Source organism: Mustelus asterias, unplaced genomic scaffold, assembly GCF_964213995.1.
Source record: "Mustelus asterias unplaced genomic scaffold, sMusAst1.hap1.1 HAP1_SCAFFOLD_553, whole genome shotgun sequence".
Lineage (NCBI taxonomy): Eukaryota > Metazoa > Chordata > Chondrichthyes > Carcharhiniformes > Triakidae > Mustelus > Mustelus asterias.
The window spans coordinates 177,432-202,721 of NW_027590503.1; the positions used below are offsets into that span (position 1 = coordinate 177,432).

Genomic DNA, 25,290 nt, shown 5'->3' on the forward strand with positions numbered 1-25,290 from the left:
TTACTGGTGAATTCTTTGGTGTCTAAGCAGGTAGGATGACTGAGTGAATCTCTTCCCACTCTCAGAGCAGGTGAATGGCCTTTCCCCAGTGTGAGCTCGCTTGTGTCTCAGCAGGCTGGAGGACTGAATGAATCCCTTCCCACATTCAGAGCAGGTGAATGGCCTTTCCCCAGTGTGGGTGCGCTGGTGTAGAATGAGGTCATATGATCGCCTGAACCCAGTCCCGCAGTGAGAGCACCTGAACGGTCTCTCATCAGTGTGAACACGTTGATGGGACGTCAGTTCACCAGAACTTTTATAGCACTTCTCACAGTCAGAGCATTTAAATGGTCTCTCCCCAGTGTGAACTCGCTGGTGTGTCAATAGTTGGGATGACCGAGTGAATCCCTTTCCACACTCGGAGCAGGTGAATGGTCTCTCCCCAGTGTGAATTCGCTGGTGTACAGTAAGGCTATGTGAATGCTTGAACCCAATACCACAGTGAGAGCACCTGAATGGTCTCTCATCAGTGTGAACACGTTGATGGGACGTCAGTTCCCAAGAACTTTTGAAGCATTTCCCACAGTCTGAGCATTTAAAAGGTCTCTCATCAGTGTGAACTCGCTGATGAGCAAGTAGATTGGATGACTGAGTGAAACCCTTCCCACACTCAGAGCAGGTGAACGGCCTCTCCCCAGTGTGACTGCGCCGATGAGTTTCCAGCTGGGATGGGTAATTAAATTCCTTCCCACAGTCCACACATTTCCACAGTTTTTCCAAGGAGTGGCTGCACTTACGTTTTGACAGGCCAGAGGATCGGCTGAAGCCTCGTCCACACACAGAACCCGTGTACGGTTTCTCTCCACTGTGAATAGTGCTTTTTCCTTCCATGTTCAAAATTGGACGACTCTGGCAGTTCCTGATATGATATTTACTTTCAGTTTCCTGACTGCAAATCGTCCCCTTCTAGTCCCTGTGAAACTGATTTAAAACAGAAAAAAGGGGATTGAGAGAGAACCCATAGAGACAGGTGATGAACAGAGTCCAGACCGAAGCAACAGTTAAAAAAAACACGCAGGAGGCCAGGAACCGAGTTCTGCATCCAACACGCAGCCTGATTCAAACCGTCTCCTAACTGTGTTTCTAAATTCGAACCTATAAAAGAATAACACAGAAAACTCTGTGGAGACTGTATCTTCGACAAAAAAACAAATCCTCGAGATATTCAGCAGACTAGGCAGCCTGTGAGAGTTACAAACAGAACTGAGGGCTCAGTTTGCTGACTTGCCCTCAGTCTATAATGAAACATCTAGAGTCAAGCACTGACTAATGGCGGTCACATTTCCCACAATGCTCTGCGCCCCAGAAACCCCTCTATTCAAAAGTTGCTCACCGTAATTCACTAATCATAGAATCCTTACAGTGCAGAAAGAGGCCATTTTACCCATCGAGTCTCTACTGACTCTGAGAGCATCTTTCCCAGGCTCACCCCCTATCCCAGTAACCCCACGCACTTACTCTGCTAATCCCCATCCTGACCTTTTTCTTCACCCTGCCTGCAACCGCAACAATATATTCTGTACCCGACTCTTTTCCTTTCCCCCAATGTACTTTATCAAATTATGACTTTTTTTTCTGTATAACACGCAAGAAATAATTTTCACTGTATCCCAGAACATGCAACAATAATAAATCAAATTAGACCCTCCACATCTTGGGACACTAAGGGACAAATTTAACATGGTCAATTCACCTAACCTGCACACGTTTGGGCAGTGAGAGGAAACCAGAGCACCCAGAGGAAATGCACACAGACGGGGGGGGGGGGGCGGGGAATTGTGCAAACTCCACACCTGAGGTGGCGATGTTGGACTGGGGTGGGCACAGTAAGAAGTCTCACAACACCAGGTTATTTGGAACCACGAGCTTTTGGAGTGCTGATGAAGGAGCAGCTTTGACAAACGGTCATCTGGACTCAAAATGTCAATTCTTTTCTCTCTTTACAGATGCTGCCAGACCTACTGAGGTTTTCCAGCATTTTCTCTTTTGGTTTCAGATTCCAGAATCCGCAGTAATTTGCATTGATTCCAAATGAATTTATTGGACGTTAACCTGATATTGTGAGACTTCTTACTGTCCAAACTCCACACAGACAGTCACCCACCCACGGCTGGATTCGAACCCTGGCGCTGTGAGGCAGCAGTGCTAACCGCTGTGTCACAGTGAAGGTAGTTTGCCGCAAATTTCGGGTGATAACAATGGGCTGGATGTTGCTCAGAATGTGGAGCACTGCAGCAAAGTACAGAGAGACAGAGACAGAGCAGCAGACTGGACTGAGAAATGGAGTCTGCAGACTGGAACTGGCAGCATGAGGAGAGGTTATTTAGTCTAACACTCACAGCAATCTACAACCCACCCCCATTACCGAGACAGTGAGACAGAGATTACAAACACTCACCAACACAGCTCCAGTGAAACGTCCCAGGAAAAAGAGGGAATCTGTGGCAGTTCCTGTCCTGAAATAGCCCCAGGACTGTCACTCAAACCCCCAACCCGGCCCAGTTCACAGCTCAGCCTCTCAGCATGCAGCTTCCTGCACCTTGAGCCAACCTTGCCCAGGTGTGGGAGGGTCTGTGAAACCACAGAATGGGGGGAGGGGTGACCTCCTGCTGTGTCCCAAATAGTGTGTCCTTCCCCTCCCCCTTGGCGCTCTAAGCTCTCAATGTGGACAGATTGCTGGACTTTGCAGAGCCTCACTGAGCTGCGCCTGTCCCTTATCCTGGGTCACCCCCTCTCCCTGGGTTTAGTGTGTGTGAAATCGCTGCTTGTTTCCCTGCTGAACCTTCAGTTAAACACAAACAGAAAATGCTGGAGAACCTCAGCATTTCTGGCAGCACCTATGACCATCCAGACTGGAAACATTAATTCTGTTCTCTCTCCACAGATGCAGTCAGATCCGCTGAGATTTCCAGCATTTCCTGTTTCAGATTCCAGCATCCGCAGTATTTTGCTTTTATCTTCATTTAAACAAGCATTCTGTGAAGGCCTTTACCCCCATTGCTCCTTTCCAGAGCTTCCCACCTTCTGCTATTGTCCCTGACTCCCACATTAACTCTGTCATTCCTCCCCTTTACCCCGCTCACCCTGTCTGAAGTCAGGCTCAGAGTTTTGCCGCCATCTCCCCCTCCCCCAGCCTCCACATCCCAACACCCGGAATCTCTAACCCAGCGGTTCCAGTTTGTCTGGTTTGAGTTCAGATTTGCCGCAGCACCGACAGGATTTCACTTCAAACCAGCCGGAACTGACTGCTCACAAATCCCTAAATGTTTCTCCAGCAGCCCGGGCTTGTTAACGTTGTTTAAAGTCAGTTCCAGTTACTCTCTTCAGTTTAAAAAACTTCTCCATTTAATTTAAGGTATTACTCGCACCAGACACAAATCTAAAACAGTGAACATTATCCCCCCACCCTGACCCGAGCTGGAGTGTCCCGAGGAAGAGACATCTGTTCCGGGTGTGACAATTCTTCGACATTCTCTGTGGCATAAAGCAGGAAACGCTGGAAATACTCAACAAGTCAGGCAGCCTCTGTGGAGAGAGGAACAGACTGAATGTGACCTGTCATCGGAACTGGGAAATATATTATTTCCCGCAACTAAAAGAGGCACTTTACAGCCTTCAGAACAAAACTGAGCTCAACAATTTTACACCACAATCTCTGCCCCCATTGTGTTCTGTGTTTCGTTGTTGCTTCTTTCACCTCATTTCCCTCTTGTTTTCTTTACTTTGCATTCAGACTATTGCTAACCGGCTATTCACACCTCATCCAGAACATCTTTTGTGTCTTTACTTGTCCCATTAACACTCGCTTTGGTCTTGGGCTGTGAATCATTTTATCAGTTTGCAGATTTTTCATTTTGTTCTTCTCCACCTCCCTCTCTCCTTTCTTCACGGGTCTGGCTTTCCCTGTGTGGCTCCGGAGAACGAGCAGGATTTGAGACGTCTGAAAGAGAGAGAATGAGATTTTTTTCTCTCTCAGAGGGTCTTTGGTCTGTGGAATTCTCTTTCCCAGAGAGCAGTGGAGACAGAGTCATTGAATATTTTTAAGGTTGATCCATTGGATTCTTGAGAGGAAAGTGGAGTTTTGGCCACAGTCAGATCAGCCGGGATCTTATCTGGAGCAGAGCAGCCCAAAGGTCTACTGCTGCTCTTGATTCATATGGATGTTTAACTGTGTGTTTTACTCTGTTTCTGCCTCCACACAAACTGCCGGGCCTGTTGACTCTTTGTGGCGTTGACTGTTTTATTTCAGATTTTAACACTCTAACCTCACGGTAAGCTATTGCAGAAGATACGGAGGCATGGGATTGAGGGTGATTTAGCGGTTTGGATCAGGAATTGGCTCGCTGTAAGAAGATTTTAAACTCTCTGGGAACTGTGCCCAGGGACACACACACACACAATTAATCCAGTTCTCCTGGATTACTGCTCTGTAACATATCACTGTGTAATCCAACAATTAATCCAGTTCCCTGGATTACTGCTCTGTAACATATCACTGTGTAATCCAACAATTAATCCAGTTCTCCTGGATTACTGCTCTGTAACATATCACTGTGTAATCCAACAATTAATCCAGTTCCCTGGATTACTGCTCTGTTACATATCACTGTGAAATCCAACAATTAATCCCGTTCTCCTGGATTTCTGCTCTGTAACATATCACTGTGAAATCCAACAATTAATCCAGTTCCCTGGATTTCTGCTCTGTTACATATCACTGTGTAATGGAACCCGCTCCTGCTGCAGTGAACATACAAACACAGCGAGGGAGCTCCCTCTTGTGGCGATGTGAGGTAAATGGCCTCTGCCTGGGAAATCACTGAATTCTCAGATTCCTGAAGGATCTTGTTGGAGGATTGTGCTGCTGTATTTTTCTTATTCCTATTATTTTTATTTGAATATATTTTAATGCAGACGAATCTATTCTCATAACTGATATCAATCTCGGAAACAGATACAGACAAACTCATAGACACACAAATACTCAGAAAAATGCAGACACATACATATGATTCCAAGAATAAATTAGATATAGCTCTTGGGGCTAAAGGTATGGGAGGAAGGGGGATCAGAATATTGAATTCGATGATCAGCCATGACCAAAATGAATGGCGGAGCAGGCTCGAAGGGCCGAATGGCCTACTCCTGCTTCTAGTTTCTATATTTCTATAATCTCACACAAACTCACACACGCACTCACAGACATACATACACACGCTCAGATACACACTATCTCAGACACACTCACAAACACAGAGACAGACTGAGACCATGAAGGGTTGATGTCAGTCTCACTCCAAATAATCTGCTGGGCAAATTAAAATAACTGCAGCAAATCTGAAATTCAGTGTGTGAGTTTTATTGTGAAATGAGATAAGACCATAAGACCATAAGACATAGGAGCGGAAGTAAGGCCATTCGGCCCATCGAGTCCACTCCACCATTCAATCATGGTTGATTTCAACTCCATTTACCCGCGCTCTCCCCATAGCCCTTAATTCCTCGAGAAATCAAGAATTTATCAATTTCTGTCTTGAAGACGCTCAACGTCTCGGCCTCCACAGATAATGTATAAATATATCCCCATAGCTCAGGGCGGGAGTGGAATTGATGATTTGTCTGCTGTCTGAACAAATATTAAATTGGAGAGATTATAAAGTTTGAAATGTAATATCTAATGGTGTAAAGTATCTGGGAGCAGAGTGGATGTGATAAAGGCTGGAATACAGACTGGGGGAATGAGGGTGAAACTGCTGTGCAGAGTGAATGGTTCTTGTTGTCGGGAGGGATGGGAGGAGGGAGAGAGAGAGGAAGGGGGGATGACCTTCCAGAATGTATTTTCCCGCCTTGAGATCCGGGAAGTTTTCAGCATTAAAACAGAACATGCAGAAAATAAGAATCCACACTTTTCCAAGTACCAGTTGATTGTGCCCCAGATTATTGGTTTCATTTTTCTCCACCGCTGATGTTGAGATGATTGTTCTGTAATTTTTTGAAAAGGGATGTTACGTTTACAATCGCTCAGCCTTTTGGCACCACAACTCTATGAGAAGGATTGGAAGATTGTGGCCAGAGCCTCCACAAACTCCATGTGAAGGACACTATGTGTCAGAGTACAGCAGTCCCTCAATGTCAGACTGCAGTGTCAGCCTAGATAATGTGCTCAGCTTGATGAGTATTTCCTGTTGTTATTGATGTGGATCATTCATAAACAATGGACTCTGATGATGTCATCCAGTCCTGCTGTGATTATGTCATAGAGACTATTACATCACAGCGGAACCTTCGTGGTGAAAACAGTTTTGTTCCAGACGGCAGCAAGTCCATTACTGATAGATCAGCAACTAGAATTACTGGGTCACAGAGCACAATATTAGGATGCATGGTCAAAACCTTGTTTGGAGAGACAGACCTTAACAAACACCTTTAATCTGGACAGTTAGGGAGGGAGTTTCAGAATCTCATATCCAGGCCTTGTTACATTCACTCAAAATATTTTACAGAAATTGATAAGTTGTAATGATCAGGAAGGTTTGAAAAGTATTAATCTCTTCTCTTTGGAACAATGTTGACCCTGTTTCTGTCTCAATCTGTTTCTCTTTGTCTCAGTTTACGAACTTCCATCCCATTCACTCTCACAGTCTCTTTTCCCCATTTACTTTGCTCCCTCTATTCACTTGTTCTCTGTCTGTAATAATCACAATGACTGCCGGTGATTCTCTTACTACAATCAGATAAGAAATTAATCCGAAGTGTGCAGTCCCACCCAGCTGGACAACAATGGAGAGGCACTGGAGGAAGATGGTTTGGTCAATGGTGTCAATAACTGCAGACTGGCTGAGAAGGACAGTGACAGATAACTTACCTCAGTCATATTCACACAGTAATTTGAGACTTTGGTAAGAGCTGTTTAATACTGTGCGAAAGACAAATGTAATCGGAGGGATTCACACAGGGAATTTCAGGACATATGGGCAGAGATTTGGGAGATGACAGGGATTTTGGAAGTCATAATGAGAGATGGGCAGGAGGGGAACAAAGACACTGGGGTCAAGGATGAACTCGTGGGAGGAAGGGAAGCAATAGAGGCAGCTTTTTTAATTTCATCTGTGGGACATGGATGTTGTTGCATGGCCAGCATTTATTGCAAGTTGCCCTTGAGAAGGTGGTGATGAGCTGCCTTCTTGAACAACTGAGTGGCTTGCTTGGCCATTTTAGAGTCAACCACATTGCTGTGGCTCTGGAGTCCCATGTAGGCCAGACCAGGCAAGGACGGCAGATTTCCTTCCCTAAAGGACATCATTAAACCAGATGGGTTTTTGCGACAATTGTTTCACGGTCATCAGTAAATTCTTAATTCCAGATATGTTTTATTGAATTCAAATTTCACCATCTGCCCTGGCGGGATTCAAACCTGGTACCCAGAACATTAGCTGAGTTTCTGGGTTAACCGTCTAGTTTAATACCACTAGGCCATCACCTCCCCTCAACCTTAGTGACAAAGAAGCTCCATGCGCTCCTCACACTTGTTGTTGGAGGTGAGGATGGAGAAGACAGGGGAGAGGGAGAGCCCTTCAAAAGGATCCAAAGTGAGTAAGAGACATTAAATAGATGCAACTCAGTGTGTTCAATATAAAAATAGTATTATAAAACTAATTTATTTGACTTTTATTCACAATATTAGCCCAAACAACTGGCTGGAATTTATTGACATCATCCAACAGACCCCAACGAACATAATCCGGGATGTCATTGACAGCAAAATCCAATCATTGTCGTTGTTTGTGAGCTTGTTGGTGTCTCATCAGTACAGAAAAATAAGCAAATCCCTTCCCACATTCAGCACATGTGAACAGTCTCTCCCCAGTGTGAACTCGCTGGTGTGTCAGCAGGTTCGATAACTGAGTGAAACCCTTCCCACACACAGAGCAGGTGAACGGTCTCTCCCCAGTGTGAACGTGCTGGTGCATCAGAAGTTTGGATGAGGAAGGGAATCCCTTCCCACACTCAGAGCAGATGAATGGTCTCCCCCCAGTTTGAACACACTGGTGTGTCAGAAGGACGGATGACTGAGTAAATCCCTTGCCACACTCAGGGCAGGTGAACAGCCTCTCCCCAGTGTGAATTTGCTGGTGTACAGTGAGATGAGATGATCGCTTGAATGCAAACCCACAGTGAGAGCATCTGAACGGTCTCTCATCAGTGTGAACAGGTTGATGCTGCATCAAGTCCTGGGAACTTTTAAAGTGTTTTCCACAGTCTGGACATGTAAAAGGTCTCTCATCAGTGTGAACTCGCTGGTGTGTCTGCAGTTTGTATTGCTGAGTAAATCCTTTCCCACACATGGAACAGGTGAATGGCCTCTCATTGCTGTCAACACGTTGATGGCGCATCAGTTCCCCAGAACATTTGTAACACTTCCCACAGTCTGAGCATTTAAATGGTCTCTCCTCAGTGTGAACTCGCTGGTGATTCAACAGGGTGGATGACTGAATGAATCCCTTCCCACACACAGAACAGGTGAACGGCCTTTCCCCAGTGTGAAGTCGCTGATGTATCAGAAGGTAGGATTGACGAGTGAATCCCTTCCCACATTCGAAGCAGGTGAACGGTTTCTCCCCAGTGTGACTGAGCCAATGACTTTCCAGGCCAGACGGGGATTTGAATCCCTTCCCACAATCCCTGCATTTCCACGGTTTCTTCCTGGATTGACTGCATTTGTGTTTCAACAGGTCAGATGATTGGCTGAAGCCTCGTCCACACAGAGAGCACGTGTATGGTTTCTCCCCATTGTAAATGGTGCTTGTTCCTTCCATGTTCAAAATCAAATGATATTCAAGTTACGATAAATTGGAAAACTCCACCAGATTGTGATGTGATGTTTCGTTTCAGTTTCCCGACTGCAAATCCTCCTCTTCTAAAATGCTGTGTAACTGTTTCAAAACAGAAAAAAATGGAGTGAGAGAGAACCCACAAAAACACAAAGGCAGTTTGTGAAATTGAGCTGAATGAATCTGGTCATTTGCGGGGCCGGCTCCAGGGAAAAGTGACCATTAAAACTGGTGGATTCTCATAAAAACCCAACTGGTTCACTAATGTCCTTCGGGAAGGAAACCTGCCACCCAGTCTGGGTCGACACAGATTCTGTCCACAAATTTCTAAACTGTCCCTGAACACCAAGGTCTGGGTCATTTGTATACATTAGGAAGAGCTGGGTGTTAACACCAGCTCCTGAGGAACTCCCAAACATCCATTAACCAGTATTTTGTGTGTTTCCTGTCCCCCAGACAATTTTGTGTCAATGCTGCTGCTGTCCCTTTTATTCCACGAGTCATACCTGTGCTCCGATGTCTGCTGTGCAGCAATTTATCTGATGCTTTTTGGAAGTCCATGTTCACCACATTAACAGCATTATCCTCAACAACGGGATCTGTGACCTCATCAAAATATTTAACCAGGTTCGATAAACACCATTTCCTCTGAACACTGTCCTTCTTAACCCACATTTACTCAGGTGACTAGTAAATATGTCCTGAATTATTGTTTCAGGAATCTTCCCTATCACTAGCATTGAACTGACTGACCTGTAGTTTCTGGGATTATCTTTTGAGCAGTTATTGACTAATCCACCTAACCTGCACATCTTTGGACCACGGGAAGAAATCCATGCAGACACGGAGAACGTGCAAACTCCACACAGACAATCGCCCGCGGCTGGAATCGAACCCTGGTCTTTGGCGCTCTGTTGCAGCAGTGCTAACCACTGTGCAGCCCCAAAACGTTTTCCATGTTCCAATTTCCAATTGCTGTATCCTGTAAATAGAGTTTCCACAAAGATCATCACCGTTAAACCAGGACATAAATTCAGAAGAGACAAACCATTCCTTGATTTGAATTTTCTGTGTGTAAATCCCCCACTTCTAACCAAATAAAAGCAAATTACTGCGTCTGTTTGAATGAGGAACCAAAAGAGAAAATGCTGGAAAATCTCAGCAGGTCTGGCAGCATCCCTAAGGAGAGATGCAGATGGTCTGTTAGTCTTTATTCCCCAGGGATACAGTTTCCGAGTGAGGAAATCTTTCTGAAATTGTATCGAGTTTTGGTGAAACCACATCTGGAACACTGCAGAGTTTGGGTCTCCTTACCCAGAGAACTGCCCCAGAGGACGAGTAACAAACGTTCACCAGACTGCTTCCTGGGATGACAGGACTGTGCAACGAGGAGCGATTGAGCAGAATTGGTCTTTACTCTCTGACCTGATCGTAACCTCAAATCTTCATCCTGCTGACCTCCAATAACCTTTCACCTCCTTTCTTACCAAGAATCTATCCACCTTTGCTTAAAATATTCAAACACTCTTCTTCCACCACCTTTTCAGGGAGAGAGTTCCAAAGACTCACGACACTTGGAGAAAAATTCTCCTCATCTCTACTTTAAATGGGTGACGCTTTATTTTTTAAAACGGTGACCCCTAGTTCTGGATTATCCCACAAGAGGAAACATCCTCTCTACCTCCATCCTGTCAAGGCCTTGCAGGAACAAGTCGCCATTTACTCTTCTGAACTCCAGCGGATACACTCCTAGCCTGTCCAACCTTGCCTCGTAACACAACCCATCAATTTCAGGCATTGTGAGAAGTCTCACAACACCAGGTTAAAGTCCAATTGGTTTATTTGGAATCACGAGCTTTCGGAGCGCTGCTCCTTCGTCAGGTGCGGAAGGATTCCAAATAAACCTGTTGGTCTTTAACCTGGTGTTGTGAGACTTCTTACTGTGCCCACCCCAGTCCAACGCCGGCATCACCGCATTATTTCAGGTATTGGTCTGGTAAACTTCTCTGAACTGTCTCCAGCACACTTACACCCTTCCTTAAACAAGGTGACCAATACTGTACATAGTACTCCAGACGTGGTCTCACTAGTGACCTGTACAACTGAAGCATAACCTCCCTAGTTCTGTATTTAATTCCCTTCACAATGAATGATAACATTCTATTAGTGTTCCTAATTACTGATTTACTTGCATATTAGCCTTTTGTGATTTATGTACTAGAACACCCAGATCCCTCTGAATCTCTGAGCTCTGCAATCTCTCACCGTTTAGACAAAATGCTTCTTTTTCATTCTTCCTGCCGAAATGGACAATTTCACATTTGCCCACATTCTACTCCATTTACCAGATATTTTCCCACTCACTTCACCTTTCTGTCTTTTTGAACCCTCCGTATGTCCTCGTCACAACTTACTTTCCACCTTTGTGTCATCGGCAAATTTGCCAACCAGCCCTTCATCCAGTCATTTCTATAAATCTTTGATTCCTTGCCCCAAATTTGTTTCCCTGTCTACTATTTAGTTTTAAAATGCTTTCCCCAGTACTGGTGTCAGTGCCCCATGAACCAGAACCCACCTCCCACACCAATCTTTGAGTCACTCATTCATCTCTCTGATCTGATTTGTCCTAAGACAATTAGTAAGTAGTTAAGGTAATTATCCAGATTATGAACTTTGAGATCCTGCTTCTTAATTTGGTACCTAGGTCCTCATACTAGCCATGTAAAACCTCCTTCTTTGTCCTGCCTGTGTCATTGGTACCTACATGGACCACAATGACTGGGTCCTCCCCCGTGCAGCTGTTTTTGAGCTGCAGATCCGACACAATACTGTAAGTTCCTCTTCAGACCTGAACAGATGTCCTGAACCCTGGCACAAGGCAACACAGCCATCTGGACTCATGCTCTTTGCTGCAGAGAACAGTGTGAATCCCTCTGATTACACCATCCCATACTACCCCTACATTCCCTTTTTCTCCTCCAACTTGAATGGCTTCCTGTACCACGGTGCCAAGGTCAGTTTGCTCATCCACCCTGCAGCATAAACAAGCTGAAAAAACTGCAATCCGGTTGGACAATTGTGAAGGCTGAGGCTCCTGCCACCTGAATCCCCTTACCTGCCTCACTCACAGTCATCCTCCTGTCCCTGATCACTGACCAAATCAGCAGGTCCTGTCCTAAGAGGTGTGACTGCTTCCTGGTGTAAAGAATCCAGGTAATGTTCCCCCTCCTTGATGCATCGCAGTGTCTGTAGTTCAGCCTCCAGCTCATAAACTCTAACCGGAGCTGCTTGAACTTCAAACACTTACTGCAGATGTGTTTGCCCTCGATCAAACTGACACCCAGGAGCTCCCACACGCTGCAGCTGTGACACATCACCTGTCCTCCCATCTTTAATGTGTGTGAAAAAAGTATTTAATTATTTTATCCAATGATGTATTTTACTTTTGATTTTATATATTTTATTAACCTTACCAGCAGTTGCTATACGATTTTGATCCTTAGACATCGAATAAACTTTAGTCACTTTGCAGATACTCAGCAAATAGCTCGCCGCTCTTTCTCCTGTAGAAGAGGAAGATCACTTCCCAAAGGCTGAGAATATTAGAAAGCAAAAGGGTACCTCGTTCCCTTCCTTCCCTAAGTCCCTTAATCACCCAACTCTTAGCACACTGTTCTAAGCTGCATTCAAGTGATGCCAGTTCAGAGCTGTTTCTGAGCTGCAGATTCAATACAATACTCACTTGCAGACATGGACATCAAGGCCTGTATGGGTCTCCAGGCCATCATGCACACCATCATGATAGGGAGGATGGAGATGGTGTTGCCAGCCATGTACATGATGAACAGATTCATGGGCAGCTGTTTCAATGGGCCCAAGGTGATGAAAACAGAAAGTGAGCAGGGTATCAGTAAAGGGGGCCGGTTTGGGGAGGCCATATGCTGATCTTATACACAGGTCTGGAAGTAACAATTAACTCAATAAGTCCCTTCATCAAACAGGCTGCTGTGGTTCACCAAGGCACTTCACCACTGTGGACAAACCAGGGGCGTTGTCAGCCACACACTAAAGACACATTCAAATCTAACTTACCTTCTCAACTCGGATCCGGTCTGTTTCTTGGACGCGGATGTCCGGTAGCTGTTTGTCCGAATATGCGACTGGGCACATGGAGTCTCTCTGGCCACACTGTTGATCACGGCTCCTGTGAGAAACAGAAAACACAAATTGGTCACCCTTTCAAGACCTTGTTTAAAGAGGGAGTCTCTCTGTTGAGGACCCCAACGTGGTGACAATAGTGCCAGCATGAACTAAAGCTTGGGCAAACCTCAGACACACACTGCCGTTGCATGTACCAAACTGCCAGGGGAATGGAGGGCTGCAGAAGTGGATTAGTGTCAATCAGGGTGCCAATCCACTTGCCCTCCATTGAGGGACAAAGCGACAAATCACCACATGTACCAAATTGTATCTTGAAAACAAACATTGTGGGACATTGAGAGAGATCCAGTGCAGCACCCGGCCCTGGAAACGAGCAATCGTTCCTCCAACCACCACCGCAGTTGGCACCTGATCAGGTGGAGGGGCTGAAACCAAAAGGGCATCTCAGGGTCATGACCTGGGAAAAGATGCCAAGTGGGGTCTGAGTGATTTCTGGGGGATTTGAGGGGCTGCTTTGTGCTGAGGAGCTCGGTGAGGGGTAAAAGACGCGTGAAAAACCCGGGGTTGGGAAGTTTTGGGTTGGTTCCACATCCCCGGGTCAGTGTGCGGTGGCGTCCCCTCGGGAGAGGCGGGCTGACCCGGCTTGCCGCTTACTTGAGCCCCCGGCTCCCCGCGCGGCCTCCGCAGCTGCTGCTGCCGCTCAGGTTAAACTCGAGGGTCCACTTGTGCCAGCGCGCGCGGTTGACAAGCCCCGCCCCTGCAGCCATGGCAACGCCGGCGACAATTAACCGCTTTCAAATCTGATTCCGATCCGAAGAAGAAGCCGCGCGCTTCCGTCAACAAACCACAACCGCAGCAATGCGCATGTGCGGTCCCAACCTCCTCAGCCCATTGCCCCGCCCCCACATCGCAGCCATCTTTGTTAGGGGCACATCGGCTCCGACACTTCACCTTGTCAAACGGAGCACGTCTGCCCCGCACAAAGATGGACGTCACTTAACCTCAGAGGTATTTACATCGCTTTTTTCGCCTCAAAAAACGTGTAACACAGTATAAAACGTCAATAAAACCTAAAGGACCTTGCCTCCTCAATCAGCAATCAAAATCATAAATATCTATTGTAATGGGTTTCTCCACAGATGCTGCCAGTCCAGCATTTTCAGTTTAAATTTCACAATTCCAACATCCGCAGTATTTTAATTTTATTTCCTTTCTATTCTGCCTCTAATGTAACTGGATATCATGAGTAAAGCTGCCACCAGGCTGATCCTTCAGTGTGGCACAGTCGTTAGCATTGCTGCCTCACAGCGTCAAGAACCTGGGTTTGATTCCCATCCTTGGATCATTGTCTGTGTAGAGTTTGCACGTTCTATGTGGGTTTCTTCTGGGTGCTCCAGTTTCCTCCCATACGCCATCCTTTTCTTCACATGAGAATCCAGTATTTTGTCCTGAATGAATTTTGAGGCCCAAGTCAGAGCGAATAAGTAAAAGCAAAAAACTGTGGATGCTGGAATCTGAAACAAAAACAGGAAATGCTGGAAAATCCCAGCAGGTGTGACAGCATCTGTGGAGAGAGAATAGAGCCAAGAGAGCCAGCGAATAAATAACCCTATCAGGTACCAGATTCACATAGAATTCAGCAAGAAATTCTGCAAACGTCCTTCAAACTGAACAGGAAACATTGCCATTCAAGTTTTAGCCTGGTTTCGGAACGGGGACCTTTCACATGCTAGGTAAACGTGATAACCACTACACTGCAGAAGCTGTTGACAGCACAGGGCAGCCAATCGGCCTGTCGGCAATGTTCAACTCTGCTATGTTACTGCAGGTTCCAATAGTTAGACTGAGAGCCCATGCCACTTAATACAAGAAGACAACTTTTACTTTCAACCTGATGTCTCAACTTATATTGAACTTCAAAATTTAAAAGTGTCCGTCTGGCAAATGTCTAAAGGAGCAATTATTTCTGCTCAATTATAGAATCCCTAAAGTGCAGAAAGAGGCCAGTCAGTCCATCGAGTCTGCACCGACAACAATCCCAACCAGATCCTATCCGCATAACCCTATATATTTGCACTGCTAATCCCATGACACCAAGGGGCAATTCAGCATGGCCAATCCACCTAACCTGCACATTTGAGGAAACGTACACAGAGACGGGGACAATATGCAGATGCCACACAGATTTCCTTCCCAAGGCTGGAATCGAACCTGGGTCCCTGACACCATGAAGCAGCAGTGCTAACCACTGTGCCAAATTCATCATTCTCAGTCTATATTACTCGGTATTTGTTTCGTTATTCAACATTTAATATCAATACATTTATTTAACATAGATGTCATCATTCTGAATTGCATATCTCTGAACTATATCACATTGAATTGCAAATGTGACTGACCAACAATACAGATCGAGTCACTGGGTAACACACATCCCATGGTGCTTATTTGAGATTGAGTCAGTCTTTAAACAAAATCAAATATCTTTAATGGAAAGAGATTTAGAAATGATCAGTTAGTTATACTTGATCCTTCTTTATTCTGGGTGTGAAACATTCTGGCACTTAAATCCCACGGGCGGCACGGTAGCACAGTGGTGAGCACTGCTGCTTCACAGCTCCAGGGTCCCGGGTTCAATTCCTGGCTCGGGTCACTGTCTGTGTGGAGTTTGCACATTCTCCTCGTGTCTGCGTGGGTTTCCTCCGGGTGCTCCGGTTTCCTCCCACAGTCCAAAGATGTGTGGGTTAGGTTGATTGGCCAGGTTAAAAATTGCCCCTTAGAGTCCTGGGATGCGTAGGTTAGAGGGATTAGCGGGTAAATATGTGGGGGTAGGGCCTGGGTGGGATTGTGGTCAGTGCAGACTCGATGGGCCGAATGGCCTCCTTCTGCACTGTAGGGTTTCTATGAATTCTATGAATTTATCTATAGGAGAGTCCAGCAGATCCGCACTGATTCTCGATTTCCTCACCTGCCAAGTGTTTTTTTCTATTTCTCTATTGTGAAGACCGATTTTTTTAAAAAGATTGTTCTGCGCAATGTGCGTCATTTCCTCTAGTTCAGTTACAGTATCACCTTTGAGTCTGTCTTTATGAGCACACAATACTATTAGACATGTTTCAGGTGGTAATTAACTATGTTAGTCTGCACCTACAAATTCTGTTGTGGACTGAACAAATTGCTAATATGTGCACGGTGTCAAAATGCAAACATTTATTTCCTTGTTGCGTTTTAAAATATCGCATTCCTGATTTTCCTGAAAGCATTTGTACTGAGATCAGAGCAAAGATAATAGCTGGAATTTTACCGTTGGCCTCGGGTGGGATTTTATGAGCCTCGCGAGAGCGATGCTGTAAAATACTGGTCAATGTCTGTAACATCGAGATTTGGATAATGTTCAGCAAATAACTGAAATCATGCAGACTTCCCTCACCCTAACGGGTAAAGTTTCATTAATGTTTCTGCCCGGTTTTGAACCTTCGTGTGTTAGGCAAATGGGATAATCACAACATTACAAAAACTGCCAACAGCGCCAGGCCTACAATCGACCTGTCTGCAATGTTCAGCTTTGCTGTGTTGCTGCTGGTTTTCATGGCGAGACTAAGAGCCCATGTCACTTCAGATGTGACAGAGCTCTGACGAAGGGTCATCTCGACTTGAAACATTGGCTCTATTCTCTCCCCACAGGGCTGTCAGATCTGCTGAGATTTTCCAGCATTTTCTGTTTTTGTTTCAGATTACAGCATCAACAATATTTTGCTTTTAAAATAAATGGAAATTGGTGAAATGGGTGAAGGTGAAGGGGAGAGTTCATGCTCGTGAATTGTCAGAGATGGACCTTCACATGGTCCATCTCTGAGACTTCTCTTCCCCCTCCTTGACATTTCTGACTCCATTTCTGGTAGTCATGATGTGGAGATGCCGGCGTTGGACTGGCGTAGGTACAGTAAGAAGTCTCACAACACCAGGTTAAGGTCTGAGTGACTCACCTGATGAAGGAGCAGTGCCCCGAAAGCTCGTGATACCAAATAAACCTGTTGGACTTTAACCTGGTGTTCTGAGACTCTTTACTGTGTCAATTTCTGGTGATAATATCACTGGTATCTATTACAAGCACACCGACACCTACAACTACCTTGACTACAGTTCTTCACACCCCATATCCTGAAAGGACTCCATCTCATTCTCTCAGTTCCTTCACCTCCGCCACATCTGTCCTGATAATGCCATTTTCCAAAATAGTGTTGCCCATGTCTTTCTTTTGCCAATTGTGGTTTTTCACCTACTGTGGTTGACAGGACACTTGACCATGACCAACCCATTCCCCAGGCCACTGCTGTCACCCCCTCCTCTCCCTCCCAGAACCAGAATAGGCTTCCCTGTGTCCTCACTTTTCACCCCACCAGCCTCCGCATTCAAAGGATCATCCTCTGCCATTTCTGCCAACTCCAGCATGATGCCACTACTCATCACACCTTCCCCTTCTCCCCCCCCCCCCCGCCACCTCCACCCTCCTCAGCAAGAACTCACAAGGACCGTTCTCTCTGGGACACCCTGGTCCATTCCTCCATTACACCCACCATCTCACCCCCTGTCCATGGAGCCTTCCCATCTTCCCATGCAATCGTTGAAGGTGCAACACCTACCCTTTTACCTCCTCCCTGCTCACTGTCCCAGGTCCCAAACACCATTTCAGGTGAAGCAGCGTTTCACAGACATCTCCTTCAATCTGGTCTATTGCATTCGCTGCTCCCAATGTGGTCGACTCCACACTGGAGAGACCAAATGCAGACTGGTTGTCTGTTTTGCTGAACACCATCCACAAGCAAAACCCAGACCTTCCTGTCAGTTCAACACACCACCCTACTCTCCTGTCCACATGTCGGTCCTTGCAATGTTCTAGTGAACCCCGATGCAAACTGGTGGAACAGCACCTCATCTTCCAATTGGACACTTTACAGCCTGAACATTTACAGGACTGAACATTGAATTCAACATTCACAGCGTGAACTCTCCCCTCCACCTACACTCCATTTCCATTTATTTCATTTAATTCTGTTTCTTCTTTTTGTCTGATTCATCCATTTTATCATCCTTCTTTCTCACTTCCATGTTTCCAGTTCTCCATTCTTGCTTTCTGCCTTGTCCACCCCCACCCCCCATTCAGGGCAACTGTTTCTGCCTTGTCCACCCCCACCCCCCATTCAGGGCAACTGTTTCTGCCTTGTCCACCCCCTAACCACTCCCCCTCCCCCCACCCACCCACATTCAGGACAACTGCCTTAAACATCTGTACCACTGTTCTGCCATTCACATATTCTGATCACTTCATGGACACTTTTAACACCTCTCTCAGCTCTCTTCATACATAAAAGCAAATTATTGCAGATGCTGGAATCTGAAACCAAAAGAGAAAATGCTAGAAAATAAATCTCAGCAGGTCTGGCAGCATCTGTGAGGGGAGAAAACAGCTGACGTTTCGAGTCCAGATGACCCTTTGTCAAAGCTGGCAATGTAGCCTTCTTCATCCTCATTCATCCTCTCTCCCCCGTCTGTTAGACATGCGCACGCTCCACTTTCTGGTGAACACACACTGACTCTCTGCTTCAAGCTTTACTCTTTGTACCAATTCACACTCTGACTCCTTTTACAATTACTCATTGTTCCCAATAGGCTCCATTCCCTCTGACTCCATCCCCCTGAACTCACTGAGCATCCCCCCAGGGCTCCTGTCCCCCTGCTCCATTCCCTCTGACTCCATCCCCCTGAACTCAGAGCATCACCCCAGGGATCCTCCCTCCCTGCTCCATTCCCTCTGACTCCATCCCCCTGAACTCACTGAGCATCACCCCAGGGATCCTCTCTCCCTGCTCCATTCCCTCTGACTCCATCCCCCTGAACTCACTGAGCATCACCCCAGGGACCCTCTCTCCCTGCTCCATTCCCTCTGACTCCATCCCCCTGAACTCACTGAGCATCACCCCAGGGACCCTCTCTCCCTGCTCCATTCCCTCTGATTCCATCCCCCTGAACTCACTGAGCATCACCCCAGGGATCCTCTCTCCCTGCTCCATTCCCTCTGACTCCATCCCCCTGAACTCACTGAGCATCACCCCAGGGACCCTCTCTCCCTGCTCCATTCCCTCTGACTCCATCCCCCTGAACTCACTGAGCATCCCCCCAGGGCTCCTGTCCCCCTGCTCCATTCCCTCTGACTCCATCCCCCTGAACTCAGAGCATCACCCCAGGGATCCTCCCTCCCTGCTCCATTCCCTCTGACTCCATCCCCCTGAACTCACTGAGCATCACCCCAGGGATCCTCCCTCCCTGCTCCATTCCCTCTGACTCCATCCCCCTGAACTCACTGAGCATCACCCCAGGGCTCCTGTCTCCCTGCTCCATTCCCTCTGACTCCATCCCCCTGAACTCACTGAACATCACCCCATGGACCCTCTCTCCCTGCTCCATTCCCTCTGACTCCATCCCCCTGAACTCACTGAACATCACCCCATGGACCCTCTCTCCCTGCTCCATTCCCTCTGACTCCATCCCCCTGAACTCACTGAACATCACCCCATGGACCCTCTCTCCCTGCTCCATTCCCTCTGACTCCATCCCCCTGAACTCACTGAGCATCACCCCAGGGATCCTTCCCCCCTGCTCCAATCCCTCTGACTCCATCCCCTTGAACTCACTGAGCATCACCCCATGGACCCTCTCTCCCTGCTCCATTCCCTCTGACTCCATCCCCCTGAACTCACTGAGCATCACCCCAGGGATCCTTCCCCCCTGCTCCATTCCCTCTGACTCCATCCCCCTGAACTCACTGAGCATCACCCCATGGATCCTCTCTCCCTGCTCCATTCCCTCTGACTCCATCCCCCTGAACTCACTGAGCATCACCCCAGGGATCCTTCCCCCCTGCTCCAATCCCTCTGACTCCATCCCCTTGAACTCACTGAGCATCACCCCATGGACCCTCTCTCCCTGCTCCATTCCCTCTGACTCCATCCCCCTGAACTCACTGAGCATCACCCCAGGGATCCTTCCCCCCTGCTCCATTCCCTCTGACTCCATCCCCCTGAACTCACTGAGCATCACCCCAGGGATCCTTCCCCCCTGCTCCATCCCCCTGAACATCACCCCAGGGATCCTCCCTCCCTGCTCCATTCCCTCTGACTCCATCCTCCTGAACTCACTGAACATCACCCCAGGGATCCTCTCTCCCTGCTCCATTCCCTCTGACTCCATCCCCCTGAACTCAGAGCATCACCCCAGGGATCCTCCCTCCCTGCTCCATTCCCTCTGACTCCATCCCCCTGAACTCACTGAGCATCACCCCAGGGATCCTTCCCCCCTGCTCCATCCCCCTGAACATCATCCCAGGGACCCTCTCTCCCTGCTCCATCCCCCTGACTCCATCCCCCCAGGGATCCTCCCTCCCTGCTCCATTCCCTCTGACTCCATCCCCCTGAACTCACTGAGCATCACCCCAGGGATCCTTCCTCCCTGCTCCATTCCCTCTGACTCCATCCCCCTGAACTCACTGAGCATCACCCCAGGGATCCTCCCTCCCTGCTCCATTCCCTCTGACTCCATCCCCCTGAACTCACTGAGCATCACCCCAGGGATCCTCCCTCCCTACCCCATTCCCTCTGACTCCATCCTCCTGAACTCACTGAGCATCACCCCAGAGATCCTCCCTCCCTGCTCCATTCCCTCTGACTCCATCCCCCTGAACTCACTGAACATCACCCCAGGGATCCTCTCTCCCTGCTCCATTCCCTCTGTGAGCATTCCCCTGAACTCACTGAACAGAAGGAGTAATCCCAGATTAACTGTTGGGAATGGAGTCAGGGGATGTTCCAGGTTTGTGTATTTTTAGTTATCCTGGTGTCAGAACACACACACATCAATAAAACAGGGCATTCCTGCAAACACACTGCAGCTCCTCATGTCTGTTGTATAATTGTCCCAGGCTCCTGTGAATTCCTTCAACTAGTATGTAATGTAGACTTGAATTGATTTATTTTAAAACAGTTTATTTTAAACATATTAACACCGGTCTGAAAGTTGTAGACTCAGGACTGTCACACAAATGCTCTCAATCTGATGGTGTGGTGGTATTGTCACTGGGCTAGTAACCCAGAGTCCGAGGGTAATGCTCTGGGGAGCCAGCTTCCAATCACACCACAGCAAATGGTGAAATCTGAAGTCAATAAAAATCTGTAATTAAAGGTCTAGCGATGACCATGAAACCATTGCTGTTCAAACCCATTTGGTTCAGCGATATTCACTGATGCCCTTTAGGGAAGTAATTTATACGACTCCAGAATAAGGCCAGAGGATGCTGGAAAATCTCAGCAGGTCTGGCAGCATCTGTAAGTCTTTCATGTGACTCCAGGTCCACACGATGTGGTTGACTCTGGAATGGTCCAGCAAGCAAGCCACTCAGTCCAAGGGCAGTTAGGGATAGACCACAAGCAATGAATTAAAAATAATCTTCACAAAATGTTGACCAGTCATTTTCAGTCTGGAAATTTAAACCTGCTGTTTCAGGAACAGATCCCAGATTTAAACCAATCTTTGATTTAACAGCACACTGCCAGCATTCACCGCTGTTCTTCCCAACTCGAAACACAGTTGTAAAGGAATCTTTGTTCCGTGTCTTAGAATCCTACAATGCAGAAGGCCATTCGGTCCATCGAATCTGCACTAACCACAATCCCACCCAGGCCCTATCCCCATAACGCCATGAATTTATCTTAGCTAGTGCCCCGACACTAAGGGGAATTTTATCATGGCCAATTCACCTAACCCTCACATCTTTGGACTGTGGGAGGAAACCGGAGCACCCGGAGGAAACCCACGTAGACACGGGGAAAATGTGCAAACTCCACACAGACAGTGACCCAAGCTGGAAATTGAACCCGGGTTCCTGGCGCTGTGAGGCAGCATTCCAACCACTGTGCCACAGTGCCGCCCGTGTTGAGGAGCTCTGAACCATGGAAGAGAGTGGTTGGGATGCTTTTCTTACACACCTCAGGAATATCCCACACATTTTGTCTTGAATGTGATTAACAGCAGCAATAACTGCAGAATGCAGCTCCTGAAGACACATGAACTCATTGAGGTGTCAGTAGATGAGGTAGGCAGCACGGTGGCACAGTGGTTAGCACTGCTGCCTCACAGCACCGGCGACCCGGGTTCAATTCCGACCTCAGGGGACTGTCTTTGTCGAATTTGTCCATTCTCCCATGTTTGCGTGGGTTTCCTTCGGGTGCTCCGGTTTCCCACAGTCCAAAGATGAGTAGGTCGGGTGGATTGACCATGGTAAAGACAGTTTGTCCCGGTGGGCTTGTGGAAGGGAGCGAAGCAGCAGAAACAGCTGATCAGATTGTCTCAAGCTTAATGACAAAGAAGCTCCATGAACTCCTCGCTTGTTGCTGGAGGTGAGGATGGAGGAGACAAGGGTGAGGGAGAGACCTTCAGTAGGAATTGATCTATGTTCGAGATATTAAAAAGATTCAACACAAATCTGATTGATTTAACATTTATCTGGAATATTAACTCAGCTGAGATGGAGTTTATGAACATCAGCAGAAACAGAGCCCAATCAACATGCTTCATTTCTGGATGTAAATAATGGCAAAATCCAATCACGGTCGTCATTTATGAACTCGCTGGTGTGTCAGCAGATTGGATGAAGAAGCAAATCCCTTCCCACAGACAGAGCAGGTGAATGGCTTCTCCCCAGTGTGAGTGCGCCGGTGCACAGTGAGATGAGATAATTCTCTGAACCTAGTCCCACAGTCAGAGCACCTGAACGGTCTCTCCCCAGTGTGAACACGTTGATGACGTACCAGTTCTCCTGAACTTTTATAGCATTTCCCACAGTCTGGGCATTTAAATGGTCGCTCCTCAGTGTGAGTGCGCTGGTGTGAAGTGAGGGCAGATGATGTCTTGAACCCAGTCTCACAGTGAGAACACCTGAACGGTCTCTCATCAGTGTGAACACGTTGATGGCGCATCAGTTCCCCAGAACTTTTATAGCTCTTCCCACAGTCTGGACATTTAAATGGTCTCTCAGTCGTGTGAACTTGCTGGTGTTTCAGCAGGGTCGATAACTGAGTGAATCGTCTTCCACACTTGGAGCAGATGTAAGGTTTCTCGTGAGTGTGAACTCGCTGGTGTCTCTGCAGAGTACATGAATGAGCGAATCCCTTCCCACACTGAGAGCAGGTGAATGGCCTCTCCCCAGTGTGAGTGCGCTGGTGTACAGACAGGTTACTCAATTGCCTGAATGCAGTGCCACACTGAGAGCATCTGAAAGGTCTCACATTAGTGTGAGTGCGCTGGTGTTTAGTTAGGGCAGAGGATGTCTTGAACCCACTCCCACAGTCAGAGCACCTGAATGGTCTCGCATCAGTGTGAACACGTTGATGGGACAAAAGTTCCCCAGAACTTTTATAGCACTTCCCACAGTCTGAGCATTTAAAAGGTTTCTCTTCAGTGTGAACTCGCTGGTGCATCAGCAGGTTAGATGACCTTGAGAATCTCTTCCCACACTCGGAGCAGATGAATGGCTTCTCCCCGGTGTGAACTCGTTGGCGTTTCTTTGCACACTCAGAGGAGGTCATTGGCCTCTCCCCACTGTGAACTCGCTGGTGTCTCAGCAAGTTGGTTGACTGAGTGAATCCCTTCCCACAGTCAGAGCAGGTGAATGGCTTCTCCCCAGTGTGACAGCGGCAATGCTTTTCAAGGTGAGATGGGGATCTGAATCCCTTCCCACAATCCTCACATTTCCACGGTTTCTTCCTGGTGTGACTGCGCTTGTGTCTCAACAGGTCAGATGATTGGTTGAAGCCTCGTCCACACACAGAACACACGTACGGTTTCTCTCCACTGTGAATGGTGCTTTTTCCTTCCATGTTCAAAATCCGATGATATTCACGTTGTGATAAGTTGTGCGACTGTCAGATCCGGGTGTGATGTATGGTTTGAATTTCCTGACTGCAAGTCCTCCTAAAACCTGTGAAATTGATTTAAAACAGAAACAAGGGAGTGAGAGATAACCACAAAAACACAAAGGCAGGTTGTGAAATTGAGCTGAATAAATCTGGTAATTTATGGGGACAGCATGAAGGAAAAAGTGACCATGAAAGCTGCTGGATTTTTGTAAAAACGCAACCGGTACATTAATGTCCTTCAGGGAAAGGAACCTGCCACTCAGTCTGGGTCTGCACAAAACACTGACCTTTAAATGAGGGAGTGGCACGGTGGCACTGCTGCCTCACAGCAGCAGGGACATGGATTCGATTCCCGGCGTGGGTCACTGTCAGCGTGGAGTTTGTACATTTTCCTCCTAGACATCTGTATGGGTTTCCTCCGGGTGCTCCTGTTTCCTCCCACAGGTTAGGTGGATTGACCATGTTAAATTGCCCCTTCGTGTCAGGGGGACTAGCTAGGGTAACTGCATGGGGTTAAGGGGATGGGGCCTGGGTGGGATTGTGGTCGGTGCAGACTCGATGGGCCGAATGGCCTCTTTCTGCGCTGTTGGGATTCTGTGAAAATCACAACATTCTCTCCTCCTGCTGACAGGGAGCACCGCGCATGCGCATTACTGCGCATCGCCCCAGGAAAGATGGCGGCCGTTTATCCATGCTTGTCTCTGCAGAAGTAGAATGGCTCTGGACAAACCCGGGACTGGCCCAGGACCTTCGTGTTTGAGGTTTGAATTCACGAAGTGTTCATGAAACCTTACCGCCCTCCCTTTGCGCCCATCGCTCCCTCAGACACGCCGCTTCCTTACCCGCCACGGAGACAAGAAACAACAACTTCAACTCCACAACACTCCCTCTGCGCATGCTCAGAACACGGTCACTACTGCGCCTGCGCGGTCGTGATTGCCTGGATCGGAGGCATTCCTCGTCGCTTGGGACGCTGGGTAAACGCCCTGCCATTGAATAGAACAAATGGTTTGTCGTGATTTCTTTGTTGTTATCGCGTGCAAGCTGGGGCTGAAGGGCCAATAATAAAACTAGGATACATATCATATAGAGACCTGATTGCACAGACCATTATCTCAATTCAGAGAAGGAAATTGGAATTGTTCAGAAATCGAAAGTCACCTGAAGGTAGAAATAAGAACAGAAACCCTCTCCTACAGTCATATGTGAATTCACTGGTATCTCAGTAGCACATGAATATCAGGAATACTGCAATTAATTATGAAGATGTACAATGTGAACGGTGACTGTTA

General features: G+C 47.3%; 1 protein-coding gene across 1 annotated transcript; it reads right to left on the reverse strand.

Moving 5' to 3' along the window:
• On the reverse strand, positions 1 to 24,870 carry LOC144487018 (uncharacterized). The gene is given in 5 exon segments (XM_078205062.1): positions 1 to 292; positions 377 to 667; positions 7,894 to 8,667; positions 22,692 to 24,060; positions 24,841 to 24,870. Coding segments are annotated over 4 exon segments (2,625 nt in total). The 5' UTR covers positions 23,960 to 24,060; positions 24,841 to 24,870.
• Positions 24,871 to 25,290: the final 420 nt, after the last annotated feature.